Here is an 18,309-nt window from a genome sequence, read left to right as displayed (position 1 = left end):
AATCTCGTCTTCAGCACTCAGTAATGGTGGCCTCCTTCGCCTGCCTTCTTTTAATCATCTGCACTCCACCTTGCCATGTATCCTAGCAACAGCCATCTCTGCCTTCTGTCACTGTTTCATTAATCACCACGGAAGAGAGAGAAAGGGAGACAGAGAAAAAGAGGAAGGGAAAGAGAAAAAGAGAGAGGAGAGTGAAAAGTGAAAGGCTGTGAAAAGGGATTTACAAATTTCTGCAATAAAATCTATGTTTATCTTTGAGCAAAATGTTAGAGCAACTTTTACAACAAGGAAAAAGTGACCCGCTCCATACTGCGTCCACATCCATGATTTTACAGCAATCATATAATTGGGATGTGTTAGTGTTGTATTATCCTGTATGATAACTCTGCAAAGGAATCATCTTGGCATCAAAAAGACTTCCTGTTTAAATAGAGGTTAAATAGTGTGAAACCTCAGGCAGGTCCCAGGGGTGAGGTCAGTGTGTGATGGAGTCAGGTGTGACCTTGGTACTTCTCTAAAACAAGCCAAGTTCCAGCTGCTACACTGAAGCAGACCCCTCCTCAGATGAGGCAGCAAACTACTGTATCATTGGGATGTCATTATTTCAGTAGATAGTCTGCAGTCTTCTTTTAGGAAACCTTGGTGAAACTATTGCAGGAGAGTCCTAGTTATTTTAGTGGATCAGTGTACTGGCTGTGAAGTCTATGATGCAGAAGACACACAGACATTAATAGACACACATTTGCAAGCACACATACACACACATACAGATACATCGCCTATGTCTGTCAATACATCAGTGATGGTGTCTGCCAGATTTATGAGTAAATGAAAAAATAAGAAATGTATTTATTTCTCCCCTCCCCACCATTCTCCTCTCCCTCTCTCTCTCTCTCTCTCTCTCTCTCTCTCTCTCTCTCTCTCTCTCTCTCTCTCTCTCTCTCTCTCTCTCTCTCTCTCTCTCTCTCTCTCTCTCTCTCTCTCTCTCTTTCTCTCTCTCTCTCTCTGTCTCATTCTGCTGCCTGGGCTGTGAGCATCAAGCTCCTCTCTCTCCTGAACTGAGCCATTTTGTTTCAGCAGACCTCTGGCTCTAAGTGCGGAGATCCCAGCCCCAGACATTACTGTGTACATTATACATGTCATCTAGCTTTTCCTGTTGTGGATGTAGGTACAGGCATCCAACTCGTTATTTTGTGGGATTTCCAGTTAATTTAATCCCTGCTAAACAATCACCTGCTTCAATTTGTTTTTGGCAGCGTTGAATACATCACCTGCCCCTCCACTCTCACACACGCACATACACATCTCTTTCACAATTACCTCCGCTCTCTGCCCCCTCCTTTCCTCGTCTACTCCTGTCCTGCTGACCCTGTCATGTCCCCAACGCCCCCTCACCTCTGTCGCCGTACATACCAATAGATTCAGAGACCCCCCCCCCTCCCTTCCCCCCCACCTTCCTCTCAACTGAATTTACACACAAGCCCACAAAGCCACAGCGATGCAGAATTATTTTACCCCTCCCCCACTCCCCACCGCACACTTACCTAGTCGAGAGATGGAGGGGAGAGAGGGAAAGAGAGAGGAGAGAAGATGCTGTCCTTGGTCCTTGTCCCGGCTCCTTCCCCCTCTTAAAGGGAACACCTGTTTTTTTCTAGTAAAGCTATCGCCCCCTCTCCAATCAAAAAATTATTAGAACCTAACGTAAAGCCATTATAAGCAGCAATGAGAGATGTTAATGTCAGGATCCTCCATTTTGATGATGCTTTTGGTCTCTTCTTTGGAGTGTGCCGCTGTGCTGTCTGGGTGCTTTCTGTGCCAGTCTGTCTGTGTGTTTATCTATTGCAGATCTCTGTCTCTGCTGCTGCTGCTGCTGTCTTAGTTTTTGCCTGACAACACTGAGGGGGCCGAGCATGCTCAGTCGGAGCCAGAAGATGGTCATGTGATCTGCAGCTGACTGCATTGCTGCTGAGGGGGATGAGGGAGAGAGAGGGAAAAAAAGAGAGGAAAATGGCAGTTCTTTTAATATGTGTGCATGTGAGGGCGTGTTTTTATGTTGGTTTGTGTAAAATGTATGTGCGACATGTATTATAGATATATATATATATATGTATGATATTTACATTTATTCATTAACATGATATTCACCTCTTAGATATTATGGGACATTATATTATATTAACACATTTGATTACATTTTAAATCTGAATTTGTCTTTAATACATTGTTACATAGTTTATCTGAGCCAGAGAACAATCCATAGTGAAGGGTAAGGTTAGAGATTAAAGGGTCTAAAGGACCCTGTTGAGAATATCCAAACATTCCTCCTTTCCAGATCTCTCATATGGCATGCCTGGATTGGCTGCAGCTTGGTAGACGATTCGGTGCCCAACCCAATCACTTTATGTTCTGAGATCCATTCAAGGATGACAGAAGGCAACGAAACATAACTATCTCGAGGGCCATTAGGTGATATGCTATTGTGTTAATCTGTGTTTACCCTGGTTAGCTCCCAGTAAGCAGTGAGCTGTGGGCTGGGCAGATTAGACACAGGAAATAGAACTGCCTGTTCATTGCTAGGCTGTGTCGGTTCACGGTAGAAGACCTTCTCTAATGTGTTAAGGCAGGCTTTCCAAAGGCCAGACATATGGCAGTGACCCTGGTGGAGATTCCCACCCTTAGGACAAATTCAGTGCTCCTGTTTTAATAAACCATCTGTGTCACACCAGTATGATTGTGTCAGCTCAGCTGTAGAGCATTGGACAGTGTGGACTGATGCCTTCACAAAGGAGAGCCAGGAAGGATTGAGAGACTTGGTGAAATACAGTGGGAGTTTCCATTTTTGTGATATCCACACAATTCTAGCAAGCAGAGCATGTCCCTTTGCACCATAGCAACACAAATGGAAGTGTTTCTAGGATTGAGATGGACATTCAAAGATGATACACACATTTCACAGAGCAACGTATTATCACACAGTTACAGCATACCAGTTGTGTCACATCCTGTTATTTATAGCAGGACAGTGGTTAATCCAGCAGGTATGCATCCATGGGGATTTGGCTGAGGATATAACAAGGGTGTATCTTACTGTCCCTCATAGCTAACTAGCTAAAGGATGAAGGGAGAGAATAAAGTGTGTGTGTGTGTGTGTGTGTGGGGGGGGGGGGGGGTTAGGACGCATTAACACAGCGTGAAAACCAGGGGCATGGCCTGAGGCTAGGGTGATTGGATTGCAGGTCTGTCCCTCACCTGAGCAGGTGTGTCTATTGGTCTGGGGCAGCGGAGCTGTGCAGAGGACACCAGCACAGCTTGGCAGTGCCAGTGAAACGCCAACATGGGCAGTGGCAGCAGCAGCAGAAACACCGTAGAGAATAGGTGAGAGGCCCAGCCGGGGGAGGGAGGGAGGGGACAGGGAGAGATGTTTCTACAGCACCGGGTGTGTGGTTGTGTAGGTGTGGGGGGGATATCAACTATAATCACTTTGAATTGGGAGGTTGGGCACTACATCTATGGTGGGTTATCACTTTGAAGGTTTTTCTGTAAGTGCAAATGCAAATTGAAAGTAAGGACAGAGCTGAGTTGAGATGTTTGAGATGCATGGTGCCCTTATGTGTGTCTGTGTGAAGGGTTGAGTCCATCAGCTCCCTTGAACAGAGCTGATTATCACAATCAGCAGAATTAATCATGCTGGTTGACACCATGCATAGCACAGAAGATTTGAATGTTATTTTGGATGAAACGTTGAATAAAATAACTTTAGCTAAATTTAAATAAATAAGAAAAATCCTCATAAAATGTATACATTAATTTTCTGTTACTGAGAATTATAGTTAACAGTAATTAGCATTGTCTTGTACAAACACATATGTCGAAATACTGACTTGTTAAATTATGCTTTTAATCGATTCGATATTAAATAGTACTAATTGTTTACCATTATATTAAATTAATAGAGATCAGCATTAAATATAATTGGTTGATCTGAGCAAAACATTATTTCAAAACTGTTTTGACAATGCTCCCCACGCATAGTAATTATCCCGTATGGACACTCGAGGGCGCCACTGACCATCCTCTGATTTCACCGTTCGACCACCGAGTAGCTCTTATACTTAGCAGCTAACTTGATTATTGCATATTTTTGATTTTCCGAGCCCTTTAAAGAGATACGTTATTATTGCTTAAAAATCGAGTGGGTATAAGGTGAAAATATTTGAACATTTGAGAATCACAGTTTTGGTCGATTATGACATTCAATGCTCTGAATAAGCTACATTAGTTTTTTTTTGGTGGGCTAACAGCACTGACTAATATAGACTACTAGGTAGACAAGTTATTGATTTCTTCAAAGGAGTTAGTTTCAGTACAAGTGGATGTTATATGATGCATCCCATGAAGCACCGCGCCACCAAGGACGTACGTGCATCTTTCTGCGTCTCAATTGACTCATTTATTGTATGTTCCAACATCATAGCACTAATTTGTCATTATGGAACCTTATTATATTGCACTTTATTGTTGAAGTGCTGAGTTATTTCAACCTGTAGAAATCTATTCGTCAATTGTTTAAGAATTTCTACCGCATCCTTTGATCACATGTCGGCCCCATGCTCCAGAGATGCTTTCAAGTATTCTGATTGGTTCTGGTGAATACAGAAGTTACCCCACGTTTGCAATGTAACCTTCCCTTTCATACGAGTCTTAGAAATTATCAAATAAATACATCTAATAAATAAACCGTAAAAAGTGCTAGAAATTATTTAAAAGAACAATAAAATAATTTTATGCTTCCTCAAACAATAAGATCGTGATATTGTTCTTGGCGACCTATTTTATTGGGGTAGTGCCTCGGATGGATATGTATCCTACAAAAGTAGTTCCGGTAAGTTAGTGAGATCACCTTGAGCTGCTGGATGGACAGTCGTGCATCACCAGTCCTAGCAGTTGTTCAACGAGATAAGGTGAGTATCATCACGAGAGCTGTAGCTTGGTAATGGAAAGAACAAGGTATTTTGCTTACATATTGAGCATTCAGCAGTGGTATATTTAAAGCTGATACCTTTGTGCTTCAAGTTCAGAAGAGCTCTATCCGTTTATCAGGCTTATTGTAAGCGAAATGAATAGTTAGCTAGTTAAGTGGTTTAAACCGAGCGATCTCTACGGAGTTACTGTACAGCTAGAGCTATCTATATTGACGGACAAAAAAATCGTTCACAAGCTGACTACGTTATATAATTTGGATTTGATACAGGAAATATAAGGGGGAATTTGATGCGGAAACGACGTTAGTATCTATATTTCTGTGTTTGAAGAACAGGACCGAATCACTAAATAGTTTGGTTAGTCGGTAGTTAAAACTACTGGTGCATGGCGTTTTCAAGTATAAAGTTATCACTAGCCTAGCTAGACAACCACTTCTTCCTGCTGTCTCCCGTGGTGGGTGTGGTTGCGTGATGTACATGGCATTCCATTGGCCAGTTTTTTGCTCGTGATGTCTGTGGTTTGTTAAAACATGACGCACACTGGAAAACCTAACTTGAGGCGCATCAAACTCACGGTACGATGCAAACTAACAAGCACATACAGGGTTCTTCGTACTGCAAATTGGAACGATTTGCTTTAAATCAATATATTATCCTGAAGAAATTATATTTGTGCATTGTGCGTATGAAAATGCACGGCATATGGCTTGTATACACACGGACGGCACCATTTTCGCCCAACAAAATGTTTGCGCATGTTCTGGAGTAATTAGTACCCAGATCGGTCTTCTGCAGGTACATGCTGCAGCGGCGTCTCCCCACACGAAGCCACTGACACTGCAGCTGAATTTCAGTGCAGCTTCCTGTGTCAGAATCCCCATTCTATATTGACTGTCAACGAAACACACCGATTCTATCTGTTTATATAATCACATATTGTGTGGTAATATCGTTTTCCCATAATACTCCAGTACTCATTCAAATTCGTTTCAAACCAAGTCTAATTGAAAGCACTGGAAAACATGTTCAACTTATCTTGATTCCAAATTGTAGAGCTTATTGTTTAGCCAGCAGACTGATGAGTGGCTTATTGATGTTAGATGGAGCATTAGGTCTGTATTCCTCTGTTCTGGCTATCATACAAGTCTGGAGAGGCTGTTGTGTAATGGCTGCTTCTGGACTAGAGCCCCACGCAGGAGGAAATACAAGCCAGCCAGGCACAGGGCTTTAAGCATTAGTAGGGTCATCGTATCGAGAGAGCCTAGCTTGCTGCTATTTTAGTCAGGGTGTAGAATAGGCCTCTGTGTAGAAAAAAAGAGACGGCTAACCTGTCGTGTAGGATTTTTTTTTATTTAGTGTAGGTATAAACTGGGCCTATTTGATAGTGGGCTAATTCAGTACTTGTGAGCAAACCCATTTTAGAATTCACAATGTCTTGAGTCATCTTCCAGTATGTTGTAACCATTGTCTCGTTTCCTGCCGGAACATTCCGTAGTTTCAAAAACCTGCAGTAGACTGAACGTTTGCTGTAATCCAGCAGTATAGTGAAACTGAATGTTTGAATAATTACTCTGCCTCCTCACCATGCTGCTGCCATTATGTTTGCTTTCGTGTGACCAAAGCCTTTCTGAAAAGACACCTTACACGCCATAGGGGGAAAGATTACCTCTGACTCATTTTCATACTCCAACTGCCAAAACTACCCCTTATTAAGGGTTGGCTTGGGAAAACAATGTAGGCTAACGATAACCATGTTGAACAAGAGACTGAAGAGGTCAAACTCCCACACAGTGATATGACTGTGCATGCTCATGGCCCTGACTTGCCGCGATAGTTTGGAGCTAAACTGCAGCTGTAATGCAGCGGAGGTCTCACACGTCGCCCAGTGGGCCGAGCAGTCTGCTGAGTAACGCTATGCGGCCTTCTGTGACGTGGGCCCTGCTGTGCTGAGTATGCAGCAAAGTCATCGTGCGCTAGTCTCACCTGCCAACACCCATATAGTTAACATGAGTTATAGTTAACACTACCACGGTATACCCCCACGCATGTTAGCTACGCAGTGTGTTCTGGCATCCTCAGCCCCTACACACATGTAGGGTATAAATAGCCATAGTCCCCGTCATCTATGCGGAAGCCGGGGGGGGGGGGGGGCTTATGACCGTTGGTATGACCTACAAGTGGCAGAACATGCTTGTGGTGTGCCGTGGTCTACCGCCGTCGGCTCTTTACGTGTCATGTATTTCCGTGGTGTCAGGACATGGTGCCAGCTCACCGGACACAGGCCTGACTCTGCGTGCCGTTCATCCCCGTTAAGGGGAAGAGGATTTAGTCCTGCTGAGCCCTCGGTGGGGTCCTGCGTAGGCGCTAGGCTCACCCAAGCGGGAGTCCATGCCTGTGAACATAGCACTGCTGCTCTCTCTGCTACAGCTTTCTCTTCTTCCTCCTCCTCCTCGTTTTCTCTTTCTTCTGCACCTGCCTTTTCTTCTTCTGCTGCTGCGGCTACTGCTGGTGTGCTTTGTGGGACCAGAGGCTCTTCCCTTCCCACCCTGGGGTTCCTCTGGAGGTCTGTGGCCGCCACCTGCCTCTTCATCCCCAGGAGGAAGTGGAAGACCCCCCGGTGGTACGTACGGAAAACCGGACGTCGTCAAGGTCGAGAGAACTTGAATGAGCGTCGTAGGCCTGGGGAGAGTGAGACAAGTGAGACGGGGGCTTTTCTCGGTCAGCGGTGTCGGATTACCGCACCGCACTGTCATGGCGGCTGGGGGTAGGATGTCGTGTCACTGCCACCTGGCTGCTTCTGGCGACCCAGTTTATTCAGACGGCATTGCGGTGTGGGCCTGTTAAAAGGGATGAGACGGTGATGGAATGAAAGAACGGTATTGGGAAGCATTAGTAGGCCACAGAGTGAAGAAAGAGTAGAATAGAGGAGGATGGTAGTATGTGGTGGTGAGGTTAATAGTCAGGAATAGCACTAAGAAGATGTAGTAGCGGAAGAGCCAGCAGATACAGTTGCAGTGAAAGGCTGTGTTTATCCCTAAAGGGATTGCAGGGGATTAAGACGGCGGTAAGAGCTACAGTTGTCTGTGACGCAGGTTTATTATCGCTGCTGTTGGTCTGCCCTTCTCGTGACTAGCATCTGGCTAGCCCAGATCAACCTCCAGCATAGCATGTCTCTGCATGTGGATGCATATCATGGTGTCAGGCAATGAGACAGAACTGGCAGGGAACCCCCCTGGCCCTCAAACAGGCGCACCTGTTGCATGGCCATCATCTCTGGGGTGTTTATAGCTCAGGGGAGGGGGGGCTGGGGCGGGGCTTTCCTCAAGTAACACGTTAGGGTCATATCAGGACTCGCTCCCTCACGTGGGTGCAATAACAAAGCTTTCATGTTTGATTGCAGAGGAGTTGAACTATTAAGTGGAAGGCTGTGATGAGTAGGAAAAGCATTGTCTCAGCATGGAACTTTGGAGGATTTATTGCATGTTTTTGCATCTTGAACACAAGATGCAACTCATGACTGTGTGGATGACCAGTTAATACACACAGACCTGTAACAGAGTTGCTTGTTAAAATGGAGGGGTTAGGGTTGGGGGGGGCGGGGTGGTGGTTACGTGAGGGAAGAGCATGCTCACAGTGGAAAGGCAAGATGTGAGTGTGCTCACGTACAGCTCTGGGCAGACTGAGAGAGAGAGGGAGGGAGAGAGACTGGGGGAGAGACACAGAGAGCCGTCCCTCCACTGAGCCGTTGCTGTCTGAATGAGCCTAGTGGTCTTAACTGGGCAGCCTGGGATTCCTGTCGTCCTGCATTTACTTCTTTTGTATGTGATGGGCAGAGCTAGATTGGCTGCATAACATGAGATCTTCATTATCGCAGCACTGTAAGGAGAAATTCCTTCATGGGTCTGAAATATTGGCAGTAGAATTATAGATGTGTGTGTGTGTGTGTGTCTCCCGATCTCCCCTCATCCAGGTAGCCATAGTTGGCAATCCTGGCCTATCATCCCACTGCTACTGTATTATGTAACCCAGACAGGACACGGCCACAAGTAGCCCCTCTCATGATGTAGCGCATAGCTCCACTCCTCCCTGTGGGGTGCAGCTGCACCTTAAACAAACAGACCCACCTCACTGACTGTTTGTTCAAGCCCGTCATACATCTTGTTACAGTGTGACAGATTTCACACAGGAAACCAGGGGCAATGTCTCTTGTGTGTCATTACTATATAGTCTGTACCATGTCCCTCCTTTGATGGGGATGTACCGCTGGTGTGGAGGATGTGATGAGACTGTGCCAGGCTGGTGGGCTGTGTGGCCCTGTTGCCATGGGTGACTCATTGGGATGGATGAGGAAAGAAGGTGGTGGTGGAGGAGGAGGAGGAGGTGGAACAGAATGTACAATGCCTTTCTAGCAGTTCAGTGCGCTGCAGCTGTAGGCTGCTTCTGTTGTATGCCACTATCATACAGGACTATGGAATAGAACCGTCTCAACACGTCGCTGTATTGTGCCCCCAGGTCTTGGTTAATGTCTGACTCCTAAGTAGATGTAGAAGCAAGCACTCTACTTTAGGAGACGCTACTTCCTGTTTTCTCTTTCTGCACAGGAAGAATCTACACGATTTCAGTCATTGCTACAAGATGTTGCTTTTGTGCAATGTGGTTGCTTGTGCAATGATGTGATTTTGGTGTGGATGGATCACTAGGCACCCTTCTGGCTAGCTGGCATCCTCATCTGTGGCCAGCCATCTAGTGCATGTGATGCTGAATTCTGGGAATCCAATCAGTCGATCCATTGTCCTTGAATGCCAGTGACCTGGTCAGATCCTCTGGCTAATGAACTGTTTTTCTCTCCTCCAGTTCCTCTTTTTCTTCCCCTTTATCCTTGCTCCCTCCTTCTCTTTTTGATTCCTCCTTCTCACCGGCCTCTTCCTCCTCTCCCTCCAGGACCTACCCAGCTGCACCACTTCCCAGCATGCCTCAGACCAAGTCTCTAGACATGGGCTCCGCTTTCATCCAGACGCAGCAGCTTGGCGCTGCCATGGCCGACACCTTCCTGGAGCACATGTGCCTGCTGGACATCGACTCTGAGCCCACCACCGCACGCAACACTGGCATCATCTGCACCATCGGTCAGTAGCACACACACACACACACACCTTCATACACACACACTCACACCGCATACATACAGTATACAGCCAAGTTTGTTTCGACATTGTCTTGACCACTGGTGCTAACCCAGCCCCCTCATCCCCCCCCCCCTCATCCCCCCCCCCCCCCCCCCCCCCCCCCCAGGACCAGCCTCCCGCTCTGTGGACATGCTCAAGGAGATGATCAAGTCTGGAATGAACATCGCTCGTATGAACTTCTCCCATGGCTCCCACGAGGTGGGCACACACACCCAGCCCTGTCAACCCTCTGATCCGTCACATGACCCACACCCAGGGTTTATTACCACTCCGCAATCTCACCCTCCTACTCATTTCAGTTTCATGTCAATAAGCCAGTGCTATCAGAAGGTGACAGGGTTAGCCTGAGTGCATGCCAAGAAGGGTGTGTAGAGGAGAGATAGCAGTCAGGTGAGAGCACTTCATATTTGAGGGGGTGAAGAGGTAACCTGATCTAGGCTGGGTTTAGCTTGTGGGCCTCTATATAAATACCGTTTCTTCTTCCCCTGGCCTTATTTGCCTGCTAGGCAGACAAACAGGAGTCCCACTGTCTCTCACACACACACACACATCCAGTGGGAGGACCTCCAGGCCGACACACTTAGCTCACCCTCTTTTTCTTCTATATTCTAGGAAGCTAACCGCAACAACATACTAGGAGGTTGCCTATAAAAGATTAGAGAAGTTGCCCATTGCAGATATCTAGGAAGCCATCCAAAATGTTGCATTTGAAGCTGTGGCCACATAGTGCAGTAAAACCTTGATTACCTGGCTCTTAATGTCTGCAGACCGTTCTGGTTACATGCTTAAGTGTGGTATTCCAGGTATTCTGTGTGTGGCAACAATCTCCAGGGACTACGCTAAATAGTGTAGATAGCTAGCAACAGCAAAAAAAGCCTCCGTCTTAAGGACTGCTATCTCCAGTGAACTTTTGCCAACTGCCTGGGAATGACTAACGTTTCGTAGTGCTCAGAGTTATGTAGATGTGCAGGTTGACTCCTGTACACCAGATCTTATCTGACCTCAGGGCATTTACCACAGGGTACTCTAGTTTACTGTTAAGACTGTCTAGCCTGTTTTGCCTTTACCCCTTAAAGATAATGTTATTGAGCCGTACCAAGTAGCAGATGCATACTCTCTCGTTCAGTGTCTTTCTTTCCATGTGACCTTTTATATGCAAGTCATTTGTTTTGTTTTTATTATATAATCCTTGAACGGACTGAATTGCCTAGTGCAAGCGTTCTATTGACCCAGACATGGTTGTCTAAACACACGTCCCACAGGTTTACCACTGTCACCAGGTGTGACTGCACCTTATCTCCTGTTCGACCTCTACGTAATCAACACCAGCTGACGATAACGCAGCGTTGCGTGACTTCCCACACCTACAGTGCCCACCGCCAGGCCAAGCATCCCAACAGGGGGTTTGCACATCCATGCATGTTTTCCTTGCTAACCTCATCTCCCTTTGAGTTGGGACTAGAAAAGACAGCAAGGGTTAACTGTTAGCCTGACCCTAGCCATGGCTCTGTTAGTGGAAGCTTTTTCATCCTACCCAGGTAGCGTGTGTGTGTGTGTGTGTGTGTCACTGAGGTGTGCTGTCCTCCCCTCCCCCCAGTACCACTGTCAGACCATCAAGAACGTGCGCGAAGCCTGCGAGAGCTTTGAGCCCGGCAGCATCCACTACCGGCCCGTGGCCATCGCCCTGGACACCAAGGGCCCCGAGATCAGGACAGGACTCATCAAGGGGGTAGGTCTGCCCAGGGGCTGGCCTTCCCCGTCTGGTGTCCCTAAACATTACCACACAACGTTTCTTAGACGTTTTTCCTGTGCATCTTTCGGTACTCAGCCTTGAAGCATACTTGACCTACACCATACACTATGTCTATTTCACTGCTTGTTGTGTGTTGTTATTAAACATATGTGCTTAGGATATTAGCATAGTGTTTCTTGTCAGCAACAATCTATCTGCCTTTTCTAGACCTGGCCTTTGTTGTTCTTTTGATCTGTTTGTTTGTGATCTGTGTTTCTAAACCAGTCTACCCCTTCTCTTCCCCATTCCCTCCCTCTCTCCCCGCCCTGCCCGTCCCCAGAGCGGCGAAGCGGAGGTGGAGCTGAAGAAGGGTCACATGATCAAGCTGACCCTGGACGACGCCTACCAGGAGAACTGTGATGACGAGACCCTGTGGCTGGACTACAAGAACATCACCAACGTGGTGGAGCACGGCAGCAAGATCTACATTGACGACGGCCTCATGTCCCTCCAGGTCAAAGAGATCGGTGAGTGGTGGTGGGACCATGTCTGCCTCCTTTCTTCCTGTCCTTTCCGGGGGCTGATGAAGCGATCCATCTAGTGTTAGTCATGTCTGACCCTTGACTTTGATGGTTCAAATTGAGTGATGGAAGGAGGATGCGTTTTAAGGGTCAGTAAGGATGCATGGCAGCTTGAGCGTTGATGGTAAAATGTGCGTCAATTGTTAACGTTAACCTTCTCCTGTTCCTCGCTCTCATCCCCATGGCGATCCAGGCTCTGACTTCCTCATGTGTGAGATTGAGAACGGCGGCACCCTGGGCAGCAAGAAGGGCGTCAACCTGCCGGGCGCGGCTGTGGACCTGCCGGCCGTCTCCGAGAAGGACATCTCCGACCTGCAGTTTGGCGTGGAGCAGGGCGTGGACATGGTGTTCGCCTCCTTCATCCGCAAGGCGGCCGACGTGCACGCGGTGCGCGCCGTGCTGGGGGAGAAGGGCAAGGACATCAAGATCATCAGCAAGCTGGAGAACCACGAGGGCGTGCGCAGGTGAGAGGGGGTTGGAGAGAGGGGGTAGAGAGAGAGTGTGTGTGTGTGTGTGTGTGTGTGTGTGTGCATGGCTCAGTTTCACATATGTCTGATTCCTTTCTTCTCCCCATCCCATAATTCAGGTTTGACGAGATCATGGAGGCCAGCGATGGCATCATGGTCGCCCGTGGCGACTTGGGAATTGAGATCCCCACAGAGAAGGTCTTCCTGGCCCAGAAAATGATGATTGGCCGCTGCAACAGAGCCGGCAAGCCAATCACCTGCGCCACACAGGTCAGCTCGCCGCCGTTACCCTGTCGGGACCATTTCAAATTCTTGTGTCTTTTTTGTTGTTGTTGTCAAACATCGATCAATCCACCCGCAGATGTTGGAGAGCATGATCAAGAAGCCCCGCCCCACGCGTGCCGAGGGCAGCGACGTGGCCAACGCCGTGCTGGACGGGGCCGACTGCATCATGCTGAGCGGAGAGACCGCCAAGGGAGACTATCCCCTGGAGGCCGTGCGCACACAGCACATGGTGAGTCCATAAGAGAGCTGACACCTGCACCACCACCTGCACCACCACCTGCACCACCACCGGCCTTGTGTAGACTGGATCTAGTGTTTTGAAGTAAAAGTATTTAAATGAGTGTGGGGTTAAATGAGTTCTAGGTTGGTTAGGTCCTATTATTGTAGGTAAAGGCCCTATAGTGGCCCTCACATGACCTCTAGTCGTTCCTCAAGCAGAATGATGGTCCTGAGCTGTGGGTCTGCTGGTTGTTAGACTGTGTGATCATCAACCATTCACGTAACTGTTCTATTGTGTTTTTGTAATTGCTCATCCTTGTGTGTTGGTCAGGGTCAGCAAAAGCTCATTGAGTCGATGTAATAAAGGGTTTCAAAAATGATGGTGTGGGTAGCAGCAGAAGCTCATGGCTGTACCAGATCTGACCTGGAGCTCACGCAGGGATGAATGACCCAGCCACTCCTGCCTCCTTCCTCCCTCCTCAGGCCACGTGTGTCTAGCAGGCTAACCTCTGCTGTCCTCCCGCTTGCCTCGCTCTCCTGCCTCTTTCTGTCTCCCTTTGGGAGATGCACTGAGTGACTCGGCAGTCTTGCAACATCCTGCCTCGGAGAATGCAGCATACACACACACAGCATCCTGCCTCGGAGCATGCAGCACACACACAGCATCCTGCCTCGGAGCATGCAGCACACACACAGCATCCTGCCTCGGAGCATGCAGCACACACTCACACACAGAGAATTGCATAACACATTTTCCGTATATTGCCTTTGTTGCACTGCATTGCCCTCTGGTGTTCTTCCCAGTGTGTTGAAGACAAACTGCACCGTGGTGTGATTAAGCTAACACCTTTTCTGTCCTACATGTGGAGTAACATCACAGTCACTGCAGCCTACTGACCCTCCCCTCTAACCTGCCTTCACCCAGCCACTGTCTTCTGTGTACTGTCTCACCTGACCCTCGGTTCACACTTTGGACGTCTTGGATTGGACTTGCATGACTTGCATTTACTTTTTCTAAACTTTTATACAACAATGGAAAAGCTGTTCTATATTATTATTGAGAACTTTTGACCTGGCCTCCTTTTCACCTCTGGCTGTGAGACGTGCATGTGTTACTCAGACTGGCTCCAGCGACCTGCTCTGTTTGGAAAACCAGCTTTGGCAGCCATCTAGTTTGAATCAACTCCAGTCAGTTTAGAGAATGACATTCCAGCTGTTGAGTTGCCCGAATGACGAGGGAGACATTTTGGAATGTAGGTTACTTGTGAGTTTAACAAGGGCTGTGTTGTGTTGTGTTATTGCAGTCATGGCTTAATGGATTGGCTATGATTGGGGGGGGGGGGAGCCTTTTTGGGTTTGTTTTAACGTAGATGTTTTGTTTTTGTCTCACTAACTATACTAAATAAACCCCTGTCCACTTTCTCTCCATCTCTTCCGTCCCTCCTCCTTCTCCTCCTCCACCTCCACTGTCCTCTCCCTTTTTCCCCTCTTTCCTTCCTGTCTCATCTGTCTGTGGGTCTTTGTGGTGCATCTTGTCCTCCTTCTCCTCCTCCTCCTCTTCCTGCTCATGCTGCGCCTCCTCGTCCGGGCCTGCGGGGCAGATCGCCCGCGAGGCCGAGGCGGCCATGTTCCACCGGCAGGTGTTCGAGAACCTGCGCCGCGTCACCCCGCACTCCACCGACCCGGCCGAGGCAATCGCCATTGGCGCCGTGGAGGCCTCCTTTAAGATCTTGTCCTCTGCATTCATTGTGCTCACAGGGTCTGGCAGGTAGGCACCAGGAGGACGGAGCTGCGGCCAGGCTGGGGGGGGGGGGGGCGGGGGGGGGGTGAGGGGGGGGGGGGGGGGGGGTTGAGGAGATCCGGACAGCGTAGGGAGGGACAGACAGGAAGCACCTGGGACGGCTGCAGCAAACACCTCCACCTGCTTCTGGGCCCGGCCATCAGGAGGTTTCTGGTGGTGTGATAGGATCTTGTAGGTTTACATCCGGGGGGGGACTGATCTGATAAGGACGAGTTAGTCTGGCAGGTTTGCCAACACTCCTTCTCCAAATGGCATTGGAAGCAGGATAGCCCGGCTCGGTGTTTGCTCTTCCTCTCAGGTGTGTGTGTGTACGGGTGGTGTGTGTGAGCGTGGACCTCCCCTTTGACTCCATCCCCCCCCCCCCACTCACTCGTGGCGCCTCACACACATGCACACACATTCAGATCGCCAGAGAGGCGGAGGCAGCCACCTTCCACAGGCAGCTGTTTGAGGCGCTGCGCCGCTCCTCCCGACTGACTCACGACCCCTCCGAGGCCGTTGCCGTGGGCGCCGTGGAGGCCTCCTTCAAGTGCTGCGCCAGTGCCCTCATCACTCTGACAAAGACTGGCAGGTAAGATGGCTCAGAGAGGCCGGAAGAGAGAGATCGGCAGGTAAGGCCATCGCCGAGTACAATCTGAGTCTCCAATCGTCCCGTGGCCCTGCCCCTGCTCCCAGTCATGTGATTTGCATGGTGGAGAATGTCCCCACGTCCCTTGATTGTATGTTTGTGTGCGCGTGTGGGAAATGCAGTGGTCTTAGAAGTATTTGGGGGCTTGATGCAGTTGTCGTGTGTGTGTGTGCATGTGATTCTTAAACAGCTGTTGTATGTTACAATCTGTTTACACTAAGGATGCTCTGTATGTTTCAAGAAGTCTTGTTATTAACATGACGCTAACCTGCAGAACTGGACCTGTAGGCAAGCTGTCTTCCATGTTCTGGTCCACTTCACACACCATCTGACCCTCTTTGGCCGGGACATTTTTACATTCTATTTTTAAACCGCTCATTGAGTTGTGTATCCAGTGAAGTGACCAGCTTGGGTTCTGACCTGCTCCCAAGCTGAGTCACCCTGATGAGAGTCGAGCTTACAGCTGCCCTCTTAAATTCAAAAGGTGTGTCAAGACCTTCTAAAATGGACACCATGCATTTGTGTGCACTTTTAAAATTAGATATTTGGACGTCTACAGCATGTCCACTGTTTCCTAATGACCGGGATGACTCATCCAGTCCAAGTTATTTTCCATACAAGTGTGTGTATACAGGAGTCGTCTTGTCGCCTGTAATCACAAGGCTCCATCAAAAGGCAGCAAGGGTGTTGGTCCACACGTCAGAACCACGTCAGAACTGACCCGTGGTCTGTGTGTGTAGGTCCGCCCACCTGATCTCGCGGTACCGCCCCCGCGCTCCCATCATCGCCGTGACTCGTAACGGGCAGACGGCCCGCCAGGCCCACCTGTACCGGGGCATCTTCCCCGTCCTCTACAACAAGGCCGCCCACGACGTGTGGGCCGAGGACGTGGACATGCGCGTCAACTTCGCCATGGATATGGGTGAGGCTCCCATCCTCTCATCAGGCCTGCGTACAAACCAACATTCTGTCCTGGGCCGAGCTTCCACCCGTCTGCATCTGAATGTTCCTGTTTTGTCCCCTGTCCAGGCAAGGCCCGAGGCTTCTTCAAGAAGGGAGAGGTGGTCATCGTTTTGACCGGCTGGCGCCCAGGCTCTGGTTACACCAACACCATGCGCGTGGTCCTGGTGCCCTAGATCACCTCCACTGTCCTTCTCCTTCTCTTCCTCCCTCCACCCACAGCCCACCCCCCCCACCCCCCCCTCACAGTCCTCCCCCTCCTCCCAGGGCTCACACAACTCATCCCCATCAGCTGAGACACCTAGGCAGAAAGGCAGCGCCTGCACCCTCTCTCCTCCCCATCGACACCAGCGGTAGTGTTGGTGTTGATTGTGGCTCTTGATTGGCGGTGATGGTAGCTGTTGAATCATTGACCCAGCTCTGGTGTAGGCCTATCAAAAAAACTTCTGTATTTAATCACTCCATCAAAAAAAAACACACACACACACCTTCAACATCTAACATAACGCCGCCTGGCTCCTCTACATGTGCATCTTGGTGGTTCTTGTTTGGTGCGGGGTAAGGACAGGCAGGCCCTTAAAGAGAGTCTGATTCGCTATAACTTGTAGAGAAAGTGTTCACTAAACACACTCCCTCTCCCCTCCCCTTATTGTCTAAGAAGAGAACAATCTAGAAGCGACCTTAAACAGGGCTGGTGTCCTGGGGCGTGCTGCCTCCCTGGAAGCCCTGTCTCAAAGCCAGCTCCGTGTTAGTGCTGTGTTTATCTGTAGTCCTGCTCTCCCAGGCACATGTATTAACTGTTTCTATAACTGTTGCACTCCCTACTGTAGACAATGTTACATTCTGTATTATATATGTACTGACTTTTTTTGTGAAAGGTGCAGTGAATTTTGATTGGGGCATCCAATACTACTATTTTGTTTAGCCACAGAGAAAATGCTAGTGTTGGATCTCCCGTGTTAGTTATTTGACGACAGTTACTTTGTGTTTGTTTGCTTGTTTTGTGAGAGAAAGTGTTGAAAAGCCCACGCCATTTCTTTAGCATCGCGGGTCACATCTCAATGTTGGCACTTCAGAACCACTGTGTGTGTTGGGGAGTCTACATGGTTCCATAAAGTGTATGACCTCTTTGAAAGCAGCATTTTCATGGGAGTTTTGAAGGGAACTGGGAGGGGCTGGATGATTCTAAAGGTGTGGTTGTACCCATAGCCCTGCCCCCTCCACCCACTTCTCCCTCCCTCCTCCACCCACTCTCTTCCTCCTGTCTATCGGTGGCCAAGCTGTGTGTTTGTGTGTGTGTCTGATTGCCCCCTGCTTCTCTGATTGGGATGGCAGGCAAGGTGTAAGATATAAGGTGTGTTCTGGGTAATATAGCAATCTGGTGTACCGATGACTGAACTTCTACCAATAAAAGCATATGAGCACCCTTCTGTTCCCTGTTATGTTTTTGTTCAATGTTAATAAAGCT

General features: G+C 48.6%; 1 protein-coding gene across 3 annotated transcripts; it reads left to right on the top strand.

Annotated features, from left to right (window-relative positions):
- The first annotated feature begins 4,889 nt into the window (after positions 1-4,889).
- Positions 4,890-18,267, top strand: pkma (pyruvate kinase M1/2a). Of its 3 annotated transcripts, none has more exons than XM_067249650.1 (11): positions 4,890-4,961; positions 9,924-10,108; positions 10,275-10,366; positions 11,766-11,897; positions 12,241-12,427; positions 12,675-12,945; positions 13,068-13,218; positions 13,310-13,462; positions 15,658-15,824; positions 16,622-16,803; positions 16,911-18,267. In XM_067249650.1, the coding sequence occupies exons 2-11, from the start codon at positions 9,952-9,954 to the stop codon at positions 17,015-17,017; spliced, it is 1,599 nt and encodes a 532-aa protein (XP_067105751.1). In that variant the 5' UTR covers positions 4,890-4,961; positions 9,924-9,951; the 3' UTR covers positions 17,018-18,267. The 3 variants fall into 3 exon arrangements, with proteins under 3 accessions (XP_067105751.1, XP_067105750.1, XP_067105749.1); XM_067249649.1 differs by lacking the exons at positions 4,890-4,961; positions 15,658-15,824 and adding exons at positions 7,572-7,602; positions 15,054-15,220; XM_067249648.1 differs by lacking the exon at positions 4,890-4,961 and adding an exon at positions 7,582-7,602.
- Positions 18,268-18,309: the final 42 nt, after the last annotated feature.

The sequence above is a fragment of the Osmerus mordax genome, chromosome 13 (assembly GCF_038355195.1).
Source record: "Osmerus mordax isolate fOsmMor3 chromosome 13, fOsmMor3.pri, whole genome shotgun sequence".
NCBI classification, from domain to species: Eukaryota; Metazoa; Chordata; class Actinopteri; order Osmeriformes; family Osmeridae; genus Osmerus; species Osmerus mordax.
The sequence above is the reverse complement of the archived record's forward strand: the minus strand, read 5'-3'. Positions and strand labels throughout refer to the sequence as shown.